This window comes from Diceros bicornis, chromosome 8 (genome assembly GCF_020826845.1).
Source record: "Diceros bicornis minor isolate mBicDic1 chromosome 8, mDicBic1.mat.cur, whole genome shotgun sequence".
Lineage (NCBI taxonomy): Eukaryota > Metazoa > Chordata > Mammalia > Perissodactyla > Rhinocerotidae > Diceros > Diceros bicornis.
Genome location: NC_080747.1, coordinates 13,040,213 through 13,054,879, shown reverse-complemented (window position 1 = coordinate 13,054,879; position 14,667 = coordinate 13,040,213). Strand labels below are relative to the sequence as shown.

The 14,667-nt window shown below is 41.8% G+C and overlaps 1 protein-coding gene across 7 annotated transcripts in view; it reads left to right on the top strand.

Annotated features, from left to right (window-relative positions):
• The window catches only part of LDB2 (LIM domain binding 2), a 357,873-nt gene that overhangs the window by 335,999 nt on the left and 7,207 nt on the right, over positions 1–14,667 (top strand). For all 7 annotated transcript variants that reach the window (XM_058546783.1, XM_058546780.1, XM_058546781.1 and 4 more), the window contains exon 6: positions 11,317–11,440. In XM_058546783.1, coding sequence (XP_058402766.1) covers positions 11,317–11,440 — 124 coding nt within the window. The remainder of the gene's footprint in view (positions 1–11,316; positions 11,441–14,667) is intronic.

The following is a 14,667-nucleotide window of genomic DNA, read 5'->3' as shown; positions in this document are numbered from 1 at the left end:
TGCTGCCATTGCCAACATGAATCCTGCTTTTTTCCTCTAATCTCGCTTCTATGTCTGGGAGGGGAAATGGCTGCTGATACAAGGCTCCACAGGCACACAGTCATCAAAGCCGCCGGGGAGCAATTGAGCAACTGAGCGCTACATTATTGAGAGATCGCTCCTTCCTTTGTGTCAGCGTGGAGCTGGAGGGCCACTGCATGGCAGAAGCTCCCAAGAAGGCAGGCTCCCAAGAAGGCAGCCACGCTCTGGGTGCCCAGGGCAAAGGGAGAGAAGTCCGCATCCCCGCACTGATCATAGCCCAGAAATCCTCCCAGACGGCGGCCACAGGGATGCCGTCCCAAACCCCAGAATGCAATGCTATCTTTAACAGTCCTGTGGGTATTTACAGCAGGGCAGGAGGCAGGCATAACGACGCAGCTAATGTTCAGGAGGGATTATAAATGCACGAACAAGATAGCCATGTTCCTTGAAAACTGTCACTGACAGCTCCCAAGGACCATATCCAAATTCCCTTACTGGCTGTATTAAGATTATAAGGCCCCATTTGTAAATGCTAGTGTTTAAACATTGCCTTACTGCGTGTACACAGTCTCTTAGTTTCCCCGGGAAAAATAACCAACACGCTACGAAAGCTCCCTATTTCCAGTGAGGAACAGTGTGGATGAGTGCAAACCTCCCCAGTGCCGCAATCAACAGCACTCAGCTTGTGGGGCGGCCTCCATTGTTGGAGACTCCAAGCAGCCAGTGTTTGCCTTTGGGGCTGTTTGGTGCTTTTGTTTTGCCAAACACATCAAAATGTCAGTGATGCTTTCCTCATGCTCGGGAAACATGGATGAAAGAAAAAACAGGGTGATATTTTCCATGTTGCAGTTCAGTGCTCATCTTAATGGCATTTGTGGAGGGCTCATTAGGTCCAGGATGCTTTTGCCTACATCAGTTGCACCTCTTAGCTCGTCTATGGGGCAGAAACTGAGGCTTTTACAAATCTGACCACTGCCTGCCTCTCTAATCTCATGTGGCGGTTCCCAATGCTATGTTCTCTCTTGCATTCACACATGTATTCCCTCTACCTTGGTCCCAGCTGTCTTCTCTTTCACCTGGCTGACTCCTAAGTCAGCTTTTTAGGTCTCAACCTAAGTATCAGTTCCTCCTGGAAACCTTTCCTGACATCTCTTGCCCTTCTCCATTATAGTATCCGGTCCTTTTGCAATTCTTGTTTATCCTCTGTCTCCTGTCTAGACAGTAAGCTTCAAGGCGGGGAGGCTGTGTCAGTCACCATTGCATCCCTGGTACCCAAGTTACTACAATTACAAAGTAGATGAAGCAGGATCTGACCTATTTTCTGATGTCTTATCACCTATTTGTTTTTGTTTTCCATTCTATTATATTATGTATTCAAACATGCATTCATTCCACAAACATTAGATGCGTTGCTTGGTGCTGGGTAATATTTAAAAACATAAAATAATAGGACACAGCCCAGTTCTCCAGCTCTTTACATTCTAGTAGGGAGACTATGATAGTTTATGTGTCAACTTAGCTACGCCATTGTCTTAGTCTGCTCAGGCTGCCATAACAAAATACCATAGTCTGGGTGGCTTAAACAACAGAAATCTATTTTCTCACAGATCTGGAAGCTGGAAAGTCCAAGATCAAGGTCTGGCAGAGTTCACTTTCTGGTGAGAGCTCTCTTCCTGGTTTGCAGATGGTCACCTTCTCATTCTGTCCTTACATGACCTTTCCTCAGCGTGTGCACATGGAGAGAGAGAGATCCCTGGTGTCTCTTTCTCCTCTTACAATGTCACCAACCTATTGGATTATGGTCTCGTATAACCTTAATTATCTCCTAAAGGCCCTATCTCCAAATACAGTCACATTGGGGGTTAGGGCTTCAACATATGAATTCGAAGGGGCCACAGTTCAGTTCATGGCAGCTATAGTGCCAGTTATTTAATCAAACGCTAATCTCAGTTTTGCTCTGAAGGTATTTTGTGGATGTGGTTATCATCTATAACCAGTTGACTTGAAGTAAACCAGATTACTCTTGGGTGAGCTTCATTCAATCAAAGGTCTTAAGAGCAAAACTGATGTTTCCTGAAGAAGAGGGAATTCTACCTCAAGACAGAAGCATTAACTCCTGCCTGAGTTTCCAGCCTGTGAAAACTCTATGGATTGCAGACTTGCTATCCCCTATTATTATGTGAGCCAATTCCTTAAAATACATAAATTTATACATACCCATCCTATGGATTCCGTTTCTCGAGAGAACACTGGAATACAGTGGCCGATAATAAAGAGGCGGTGTCTGTCAGCGGCCACTTAGTTAGAATAATCATGAGCCACTGGTCTTCATTTTCAGAGTTTGACTTATCTGAAGGCACCACATTTGGTCAATAACAATTTTTAAAATTTACCTGAAATTTACTCATAGCCCTCTAGGTGACAGCATTCCTTAAATGTTTGTTAATGATTGTGAGGCATTTCCAGGTAGCTGTTTCCTCTTTCCTTTGGAAACCTTCCAGCTACCATGCCCTAGCTTAGAGAGAGTGGTAGAACACATGGACAGGGTATTTGAGGCAATGGCCCAGTGGTCAGAACAAGTTATTTATAGGAAAGATATATTGACTAAACATTTTAGACATCCACTGTATCAGTAAAATCTAATTTTTAGGCCCATATATACAGTTGGCAGGAAACATCTATAAAATTTTAACAGGTAGATCCTGACAAGTTTCAAAATGTCTTTCGTGAAGCCCTTGCCCCCTGGCTTGGTTATACTCCTGTCAGAATAAACACGTATAGAGCACACTCCATATGCCAGGACTCAGGTTTGTACTTTAAGTGGATTTTCTTGTTTCTCCTAACAACCCAATTGGTTAGATATTATTGTTATCCCAACTTTGCTGATGGGGAAACTGAAACACTAAGAGATTGAGTAATTCACCCAAGGCCACTCAGTTGTTGTATAGCTGGAATTTGAACCCAAGACTAATTTGCATGCTTAGCCAATACACATGATGCTTCCCTACAGCCTAAGTCCTTCACCCTTTAGATATTACCTAATTTCTTACAAACTATGAGCGTCAATCAGAGTCTATCCAGGAAAACAAAGCCCACACCAGGTAATTTAATAAAGGAAATTTAATATGGCAAATTTATTTATAAAGGTGTTGGAGCTGGAAAAACAATCAGAAGATGAGGCAGCCCTAAGATCAGCAACTGCCACTCCAGGGGACAAAGGCAGGAGGTGTTATTGTCAGGCCACCTAGTAGAAGCTGGGACCATAGAGGATCTATGATGACAGCTGTTGGAGAGGCCACCTGAACCAGAGAAGACAAGAAATACCCTTACTTAATTCTTTACCCATGCAGTAGGTTGAATAGTGTCCCTCAAAAGTTCTTGTTCATCGGGAACCCCAGGATGTGACCTTATTCAGAAATCCAATGACAAGTGTCCTTATAAGAACAGGAGAGGACACAGAGACAGACAGGGGAAAAGGCCATGTGAAGACAGGGGCAGAGATTGGCAGCTACAAGCCAAGGAACACCAAAGATAGGTGGAGCCAACATAAGATGGAAGAGGCAAGGAATGATTTTTCTCTAGAGACTTCAAAGGGAGCATGACCCTGCCAACACCTTGATTTCGGATGTCTAGCCTCCAAAACTGAAAGAGAACAAATTTATGTTGTTTTAAGCCATCCCGTTTGTGGTACTTTGTTATGGCAGCCCTAGGAAAGTAACTCAACTCACTTCCCTCCAGTCTCCCCTGCTGCCTTGAACTGTCCAAACCTCACCCAAAACCAGTTGGCAAAAACAGCTGGGAAGTAGTGTGCGGGGGTCTGTCTCCTGCAATACAGAGCTGGAAGGAAGGGGTGGGCTCTAAGAGCAAATAGGCAAATAACCGGCGCACTGTGGAAGGATGCCTGTACCAAGGACACAGCAGAGAAATGAAGTCCCTGGAGTCGGAAGGAAAGAGAATGTACATCAAGGTGTTGAATTGTCTCTTTATGGGCCTGACTAGTGTAGCAGAAACCATGAGTTTGGCTAGTCTGATGGTGTGTCCGTAGCTCAGGAAAACAGCTCAGGACTTCTCTCCTGGGAGGGTCAGAAAAGCAGCCAGTGGCCTCAGTGGTCATGTATAGGCGTCTTTCCTGGCAACCTGAAAAGTGAGATCAAAGCATAGATACTGAAAGGCGCACGCGTGGTCTGCTCACTCTGGAAGAAGGATGGTCCCTCCAAGACCGGAGTGGCAGCTGCTGCACGCTCCTCTATCTGAGCGTGGAGAGGACTGCCGGTCTCCAGGGTTGGATGTGATAACTTTCCCAGGTAATCAATTTGCAAAACAATTGAGAAAAGGCCAAGACTCCCCTGGTTGAATCTTCAGATAAAAAAAGAGGATGTTTTGAGTTTGACAACCAATCTACCTTTAATCCTAACAGGAAATAAACCCAAGTCATAATCTGCTGTTTAGAACTGCATGGCTTCTAGGGGAAAGCATTTCCTCTCTCCCTTCTTTTTCATCCTCTAAGGCAGAGTGGGTTTTACTCGTGTGGATGCCTGTTATTCATTCTTATCTGTTTCTAGGTGGGACTATCTGCTTGTTTTGTTTTGTTTTTCTTTTAGATTCCATATGTTATATTTTTGTATTGTTTTAATATAAGATCTCTTTTTGTGATGTGTTTCTTAATTAGGAGAGACTCCCTCATTCTTAGATAAGAGTTTGTTTCTTAATCACCTCCTACCCTCTGGTATCTTTCTAATTCAGATTTAGCCAGAGGAGTAAGCTGGGGGGGAGGGGGACACGACTCTGGTTTGTGGATTTGAACATTTTGTATTTATCACTGAATTCCTAAAAATGGATTATTATCAGAAATATTGGCTACTAAAATGTCGTATACTATTGGCCTAATTACCATCCTTTGGAGCATTGTATCTATTGACAACCTAAGCCTCAAGGAGACCAAGTGATTTACTTCCCACAGTGGCTAACCAATCACATCACACGTTGATCTCCTGGTTCAGTGTAGCTGGGCCATTGATGCAATCAGTGTTTGTCATTATACCAATCTCCATCTTTTGAGCATTGACCTTGTTCCACACATTGCATTAAGGATTTACATATGGTGTTTTAAAACCGTCAGAGATAACTATCATTAGCCCCATTTTACAGATGAGGAAACTGAGATTAAGAGAGGTGGAAATTCTTGGTCAAGACACACAGCCAGTAAATGGCAGACTTGGGGTTTTGAACCCAGGGGAATTTGGTTCCAAAGCCTGTACCCCTTGTGTGTCACTCACCTCCCTGTGTCCAGATCAATAGCATGTGCAGGGAGCAATACAATGACAATGAGAGCCTTTGAACTTGGTATCAGCAGCAATTTAGACCACTCATATTCAGAGAGATAGACAGCAGAGAAGTTAGGAGTTAAGAGCACAAGGTTGGAGTCAGGCAAACTTGATTGTGAACCTCTTCTCTGCCCTTCAAATGGCTGTTAACCTTGGATACATTGTAAGAATCACACTGTTAAATATCAGCTCTGGGTAACTTAATTGCTCTGAGTTTGAGCTTCCTCACCTGTTCAAAGTGGGCCAGGAGGTGGTGAGGGTTAATGATATAATATATGTCAGGTACACACTCCAGGGACAGACATAGGTTAGATACTCCACAGCAATTATTAAGTTATGATTCAACAAATATTTGAGTATGCCTAATATCGTGTTAAATAAAAGGAAGAGAAAAGTAAAATATGGCTTACTATAGATAAGGAGATGAAATGACCACAAGAAAGAAAAATTCCCAATGCAAATATAAACACTGGAATGTACGTAGGTTAGTAATAAGTGCTAAAAAAGCAAGAAGCCCTTACGGGCGGGGATGGTCGGAGAGAGATGTGAGATTTGAGCTCGACCTTGGGAGACCTAAATGGTCAGACTGATGTGACTCAGATGTGGTTTGCAGACCGTCGCCAGATTGCAAATTCGTAATGATCCACAACAAGATAAGGAGCTTGCTCCTGAACGCAAATCAACTACATTGCTGGACACATTGTTTAGTTCATCTGACTTTTTTTTGATGCAGGACTTTCTCAATGAAGGAAGCAGCGAACTGAATTATACCCTGCCTCAAGCTCCTTATTCTGTCACGGAAACATAACAAATAGTTTGCAGACCACCTCCTTTGAGTAACATTAGTTTAGAACAGGAGTCAGCAACCTTTCTTGAATGGCCAGATGGTAAATATTTTTGGGTTTGTGGGCCGTATGGATTCTGTTGCAACTATTCAACTCTGTTTGTGTAACACAAAAGCAGCCATTGATGATACATAAGCATGGCATAGTTAGCCCACAGGCCTTAGCTAGCAAACCCCTGGTTGAGATGACTGGGAAAGAGGGAAGGTTTTCTAGGCAAGAGGAACAACATGAGCAAAGGCCTGAGCAAAGTATTGACATAGTAACCGTGGACAAACCTATATACAAAGAGTAGGGGGTTGAAGCTCTGGAAGCATCTGGAAAAAACTGAATTAAAATGTTGGCAGTAGACAGGACTTGGGTTTGGGAGTTAGCCAAACGTCAACCCCAGGGCATCAGCTTTTTAGGCCAGAGCCAACTCTGACAAGCACCACCTATTCTTGGGTTCGGGCAAGGAGATGAGCAAGAAGAATGAGTGTGAATGTGTAGCAAAGGAGAATCAAATTTCTCCAGGAGAATTGTCAGATGAAAGCAAAAACACCATACTGTCTGTATTTGCTAGGTCCTTTGTTACTGTGAAAAGGCAGGAGTCCTGGGACTGAGCTAAGATCTTCCTGCCTGGCCAGGACATGTAGTAATTGGGTATATACTTGTGTATTTGTGCAAAGCCTTCCGCACAGAGGAGGCAATCAGTTATTTATCAGATGGACAAATTCATCACCTCTAAGCCCCCAGGACAATGCCTGATTTGTCTGCCATTAGAAAATCACTCCTTTTTATAAATCTGGCCAAACAACATATTATCCTTCCATCCATCCATCCATCTATCCATCCATCCATCCATCCATCCATCCATCCATTCACTCACCCAGCAAGTCACTGTTGTGGTTATGAGAGTCCACCAAAATGTCAGTGCTAGAGTCAGAATCCCAGAAAATGAAGTCAGAAATATAGCGGGAGCAAGCCCAGCCTAAAACTCACTAAATCTGCAAAAAAGCTCCTTGGAGCTTTGCCAGGATGGGCAATGGCTTTCTTTGGGATCCTAACTGGACTCGGCAGGGACTACACGTCCAGGGGCTTCATATTCCAAGAGAAGTCTCAGGCCTTGCTGGCTCCTGCTCCCTTCCACAGTGCCCTGGGATTCCTCCTGGTATCCTGCAGCCCCACCCCAAGAGGAGACCAAACCACATTGCACCCCTGCTTGCAGGCTGCTGCAGATGTTAGAGGTGTGGCAGGCATGCTCTCTGTGACCTTTGTTTTCAGGCAAAGAGATTGGTCTACTGGGTACTGTGTAGCGGGCCCAACTTTGCAGATAAAGTTGTTCTTCAAAATCAAAGCACTCTGTGTTATTTTGCTCAGTTCCATTAATATGCATTTGAATGGTGTGTGTAGGGGGAAAGGTATGTATATTGTAGCCTTGTTCACACTTTTTACAAACAGTGGACTCTACCTGGTGTCAATGAATGGGAATATAAGAGGGGTCATAAACCTCCAGATATTTTGCACAAAATTTGAAAGACAGGCTGTATTGCCTTCACTACATTCTCAAGGGGGTCTGAGACCTCAGGGAGAGCAGGAATCCTAGCTCCAGAAGGATTTGGCTAGCGACTGCGGGAACCCACTCCCCCAACCCGCTTCCTAATCTCATCTCATAACACCCCAGGCCTTTGCTGTTGCCAAGATGTACTGGCTTGCTGCCTGAGAAGGCAGGCTCTTGTCTGAGTTAGTTCTGCCACCTACAGCATGCAGCCCAGCAAAGCCACCGCCGCTCCACAGCAGAAGGTGGAAGGCTCATTTGCATACATGAATAAGGGGAGGGCTGCCTCTCCAGCCTGGGAACCCTCCACTGGAAGAAAAATGGCTTTGGGGATTGCCCATTAGTATTCAGAGATGCAAACTCCTTTGGGGTGGGTTACTGTGATGGGAAGATATTTTTACATTAAAGGGGAAGGTATAAATCTTGAGGATTATCACCTGAAAAAAGTGTTGCCCAAAACCCAGAGAGAAAAAGCACCAGAAAAAAAAAAGGAGATAATGAGCTCATGGGTTCTCACATTAATGCAACTCTCCCATGTCCTAGCATGTTCAATGCTGATAGCCCTTTCTAGGTCCAAACAGGTCATCTTTGCCATCTAACTTGTCATATAATGAAAATATTTTCTTCAGAAAGACGTGATTTCCTGAGATGCTTGAGGCGTAAACACAGGGCAGTTTTCTTAATATGCTTAAATCATTTTTAAGCGGGCTGAATACTCTTTGAGGGCAGAGATTGTGTTATTCTCATCACTATATCCCCAGCACCTAAGCAGATTGTCTGATGCAGAAGGAAGCTCAAATGTTTGTTGATTTAAAACTATAGAAATGTGGCTTGTTTCGCAATCCGCGCTGTGCTTGCTAATATATAATCATAATATCTCCTGTTTGTTGAACTCTTAGGTGTCAGACATATTCTCAAATTCTCACAACAGCATAGAAGATTGGTACTGTTTCACAGGTGAAACTGAAACCCAGCATTATTAAGAGGCTCACCCAAGGATACACACCAAGTGACAGGGTCAAAATCCATACCTAGACCTCTCAGCTTCTAAGTTCATGCTTATTCCACTCCATCCATGTATGTTATATCCATTGTGAGCTGATTTCTCAAGAATGGAGAATGGACCAAAACGAAAGGGTTTGAAAACCTTTGTAACTTTTTTTTTAATTAAAGAAAATATGCTTTTCCCAGTCCTTAGAATTTCTCTGAAAGCTTTTCTTACCATCTGAGCTTAATAATAGATGCAAACATCATCCGACCCTGTCTGAATGTAGCAGTGGTTCTTCTTTGATGGATAATCCATTCTTATCTCAATTTGTAGAGATGGTTGTGGAATCTTTCACTCTATTTGGTCCAGGGAGCATCAGTGTCTGGGGAAGACTTGAGGTTGTCTGTAGTTTGTGCATACTTTGTTTTCCAGCGAGGGATTCTTAATAGAGGAATACACACATAGAGTCTTCACAGTGTTGGAATACAGAGTTAATTGCACAGTAATCCTCTCTCTTCCACAGATTTTTCCTTATTAACATTTCAGCTTTCAAAAAGGACTTCAAGGTAAGCAAGAAGATACACGAGATTGAAGATGTGTTGTAACTAATCTGGATCTCATTACTTTACAGCCTGATTCGTTGGGGTTGGGCAGCTTTGTCTCTTTGGCTCAGATTGTGCTTGTGTTGTTCAGGCTTGAAAATCTTGTTCTCTTCTTCCAGAGAAAGTGCAGATGGAAGGAGATTACAGTTGGCCCTTAAATGGGGTTATTGGTTTTTGTCAAAGTTTAGATCACTGCTAGGTGCAAAGGGCTGAGGAATTTTTCTAGATGCAAGTAATCTTGATTTGAGTATGGTAGTCTAGATCTGAGAAGAAAAGAAGGCATGGGAAAGTGGAGGAAAGTGAGAAGAGAGTGGAATTTGAGCTGGATACTACTGGGGATTTGTGCATGTCTTGTCTATATTTATCTATCCTAAAGCCCCATAAGTAGGGCAGTGGACTTCAAACTTCAGTAGTGTACATCAGAATTAGACAGGAGTATGGTTTTTTTAAAATGCAGATTCAGGGCCCCAGCTTCAGACCCAGTGAAACAGAAAAGACAGAGCCCGGACTTCCGCATTTTCAATAATCAGCTCATTTGGTTCTGATGGAAGTATTCCTTAGAGCACTTTGAGGAACACTGGCATGGCAAGATCCTTCGGTCTTTCTAAGAATCGCTCCTTAAATGCATCCATTCATTTGAGCCAAATCTGGGAACACAGAGATAAGAGGCACAGTCTCAACATTCAGAGAATTCAAGGACAAGTGGAAAAGACAGACTTGAAAGCAGATGGTTACAAAGCATGAATGAGTAAGTTCATAGAGCAGAAAGGGCCGGGTGCTATGGGAGAATTGTAGAGAGACACCCAACTCAGCCTGCCTGGGGAGAGGTGCACAGCCTGGGGAAGAAAGCATAATGGAAGAAGTAACTTTGTCTTCAAGGATAAGTGGGCATCATCCAGGAAGAGAGGAGGTTAGAATTCCAGGTAGAAGGAAGCCAGTGGACAAAAAACAGTGTGACCTCTAGGGAAGTACTCAAGGTGAGGAATGGCAGAGGGGAAGGGGGTAGTAAAAAAGCCGGGCCCATGAAGCTGGAGGCTGCATGTCTGCCTTTCATAATCAAATGATGTTTTCCACATGGGAAGGTGCATTGCCGATATTTGTATCACTGTAATTGCAACAGCAATAGGTGCATCCTTCCCAGTTATGGTCTTTGTCCTCTTAGATACAGTACTCTCAGTGCAGCGGTATTCTGATAAGCTTCCAACTGAGAAGGAATTCAGAAAAGTCCATGGCAATCCTAAATGGATTTACTTTCTTGTTTCATTCATTAATCTTTGTCATCAGACGTCTTGAACCAAAGTAAAGCTGAAAAATCGAACCAAAGCGGGGAATGAGGTGACTGTGTACAAAACCACAGAAAAAACTCCCGCATTGAACGAATGTCGGCATATGTTACTGACATTATCATTATGTGTAAAATACAAATAAGTACGTGAACAAAAATAAAATAGTGTTCATCATGGGCTTTTGTAAGAATTAGGATCAGAAAAGTACCTGTAGATGCCACTTTGTTCTCCAAAGTTTAAAAAAGGTCTTTCAGTGCCACATAATCTACATAAACTAGCATTGTAACTCACAGTGTGTGGTTATACAAACAAGAACTACAGCAGACACCAGTGGAAATCAGAGCGTGCTGTGCTCCATGGAAGAGAGCTTTTTTCTTTAACCAGAGAGAATCATTTGAATTCAGAATAGAACTACATACATCCACACAGTAGTCTGTACAGAATGTGTCTATGGGTATGTGTGTGTGTGTGTGTCTGTGTGTGTATAAATCATATTCAGTGATAATATGATGTTATAAATGATAGTAAATTAAGTGGGCAAATATCACATGTTAGTAATATGTCTCTTCCCTCAAACTTGCATAGAAAAAAGTCAAAACCAAGGGAAAAAAAAGCAAGGACCCTTAAGCTTTCTAATTGATTCCAGCTGTTAACATTATTTATTGCAAATAATTTTATCAAGTAGTGAAACACCAATGCCTTTGAACTCTTTGCAGTTGTGTGTAATACTGGAGCCAATGCAGGAACTGATGTCAAGACATAAAACCTACAACCTCAGTCCGCGAGACTGCCTGAAGACCTGCTTGTTTCAGAAGTGGCAGCGGATGGTGGCGCCGCCAGGTACGCCCTGGTTCTTCTCTCTCGTTCTAAATGCATTTCTGGGGCACACGTGTACGGTGATGGATGGTAATTAGTCTTTGACTGGTGACCATGATGTAGTCTACACAGAAATCAAAATATAATGATGTACACCTGAAATTTATATAATGTTATAAACCAATGTTACCTCAGTAAAATAAATAAATACTAAATAAATAAATGCATTTCTAGAGGCTTCTTCTGGGGATGAAATGATGTGAAAAGGAAGGAAGTGATCATAAATTTATCAGGATAAGTAGTTTATTAGGGATAGTCTGACCTTAATTTTTGTCTTGGAGACATGGAATTTGTGAAGGGCAAAGATCCTTAGGAATTATCTACAGTCTCTTCACTTGCCAGAGTAGGACCTGAAATCAGAGAAGGAAATTGATTTATTTAATGTTGCCGAGAAGATCATCGGCAAAGCTGAAATCGAGCAAGGTTTCCTGTGTCCCTGGCCAGCGGTTGTTCTGCTGGACAAGGCTGCTGGCTTCTCATGGCCTACTGTTATTTTGGTTTTTGTTTGTTTAAGACTGATGGAAATTATAAAAAGGAAGGGAGAGAGGGGAGGAAGGAGAAAGGAAGGAAGGAAGAAAGGAAGAAGAGAGGGAAAGAAAAAAATAAATTTTACTCTATTTTTTAAGATATATAATATCAAAGGGTACGCTGATCATGAAGAGAATACATAAAAGATTCCATTGCCCTCATTTCCCTGGAATACAGTTTAGACACTATAGTCTCCTGCTGGGGTTCTGAAATTACTGCTTCAAGTCATCATTAATTGTCTTTCTGTCTAATACATTTCACTCCCAGGAGTGTGTTGAGCCTCATTGATCATAAAAGCAAAACGTATCCATTCGCTAAGAGTTATTTTTATAAAGAGTAATTATTAACATGAGGCACATAGCTTTCTGAGTCACAAAATATAATGGTCACTTTCTCTGGTAATTGGCCAGGGGTTTTATATAAAGTGAATATAGCAGATTTAACCAAGTACATATTTAGAAAGCTGAGAAAATGAGCATTATTTTACATAGAATAGCTGTGTCCCCATCTTAGGGGAATTTTAGACATTTAGAACATTATTTTTCAAATATATTAAGTGTACTTAAATTGGCCTTATTTTCTCTTTCAATATCAATAAGCTGTTATGGAAAAACTACATTATACTCACTAAATGCCTTGAGCACGTATATTTTCCAACATACAAATATATAATTCATATTTTATTCATTAATTCAGTCATTAATTCAGTCATTCATTCAAAAATTGTTTATTGAGCCCCTATAGGTGTGAGGCGCTGCTCTAGCTACTGGGGTACAACACTGAACGAAACAGTCACAGGTCCTGGCCCTCAAGGACCTTCCATTCTTCTTATTAAATCCTCACAGTAACCTTGTGAGGTATTTGTTGTTATTTCCATTTTATATAGTGAGGCCTGAGATTTGAAGTAGTAATTTGCCAAAGTCAGTCTCAAAGCTAACAATGAAGGAAGCCTGTGTCACAGTGGGTTTTTATGTCTCCAAGTTCATGACTACTACCACAGCCCTCTACTACTACTGCCGCCATCGAGTAATTAATTCAGTGCGCAATTCAGGTACATTTCCCCCAGATTTCACGGAGAAAGTACAGATGTTAAAAAAAAGTAGCTCATTTAAATTCTTGAGGTGAAAGGAAGAAGATGCTATTCAGAGGAAGGCTGAGTATTTGCTAGACTTTAGAATGTCCTGCTCAACTCTTCCTCAACTGCATGAGCTGGAACAATTTTATTTCCTGTTTCTCTAGCCTGCAGAATAAGCACCCATAACTCTCTATGGATGAGATGTTAGACCCTTTGATGAAAATGTTTGAGCATAAAGGACAAAATATTTTTACAAGCAAAAATGGTATATAAATAGAACAGAATCCCCTTCTTCTTCATCAAAAGTGAGAGATAACTTGGTGGACTAAGCGGTCTTTCAAAGGAGCCTTAAAGGGGTTCCTCCCACTGCGCATCAGAAGCAGCATGGTGTTTTCAGAAAATACTAGAGGGCCCTGTCACTCAGTTCTCTCCATCAGAGGTGGGTCTAGAATAGGGATGGCAAAATCATGCTCTTACATGCCATTTTCAACTTATTTGGTAACTGCCTGGAAAAGACTTCTGAAGATTTCTCATTTACAAAACAAAGATTATAATAATGGCACCTAATTAATAGAGTTGTTATGAATATAAAATAATTATTACATAGAAAACATTAAGAATATGAGAACATTAAGTAACATTCCTTTTACCACACATTACCATGGATCCCTCTATTTTCATTAAGTCACTGCCTATCCTTCAAGTGCAAAATATTTTTCTCTATTTCTAAACAGACCTTTCTGGAAAAGGTCTAGCTTCCCTTCATTAATGTACCAGCTGTAGCATACTAAGACATTTCTTCCCAGGAATTTTGAAGTTAGTAGCATTCTTTAAACATCAGGGTCCAAACCATGGAACCTGGGAACCATACTGAGCTTGGGAATTCCTAAGTTCCACATTCACAGCTGATGGAACTGACACTTCCTCTTCTTTTTATTTGAGCGCCTTGATGGTGTAGTAGAGCTGGGCTGCAATATGACACTTAGCCAGTAGATGCTGCTGTTACACACTGGCTCACTAATTTGACTATCTAAGTTTATACTTTCTCTCATACCCTGGAGGCCCCCCTTGGGAGCCCAGAGCCCTCATTCTTTTTTTTTTCCCTGAGGAAGATTAACCCTGAGCTAATATCTGTGCCAATCTTCCTCTATTGTGTATGTGGGTTGCTGCCCCAGCATCACTGATGAGTGGTGTAGGTCCATGCCTAGGATCCAAACCAGTGAACCTGAGCCACTGAAGCAGAATGCGCCTTCAACCACTAGGCCATGGGGCCAGCCCCCTAGAGCCCCCCTTTTGTTATAAAGAAAACGTAGTCCAGAGAAAAATTTTTTCCCAAATTTCGTAATGGTAATAATATTTCTAATTCAACCATGAAAGTGGTGTTAGTAGCTCACCCCTAAAATATACTAATAGATTACAGACATATATACAAGATTACCAAGAACAATTAAACACAAATCCTTTTATCCAGATACAAAAGAAGAGTTGCACACATTTTGTACTAAAAATAAATCAACAGCTTTCTCCTTTTCTTTTTTGTAAAGCTAAAAAAAATTTGAAAAAATGTAGAGTCTACTCTTTGTGATTT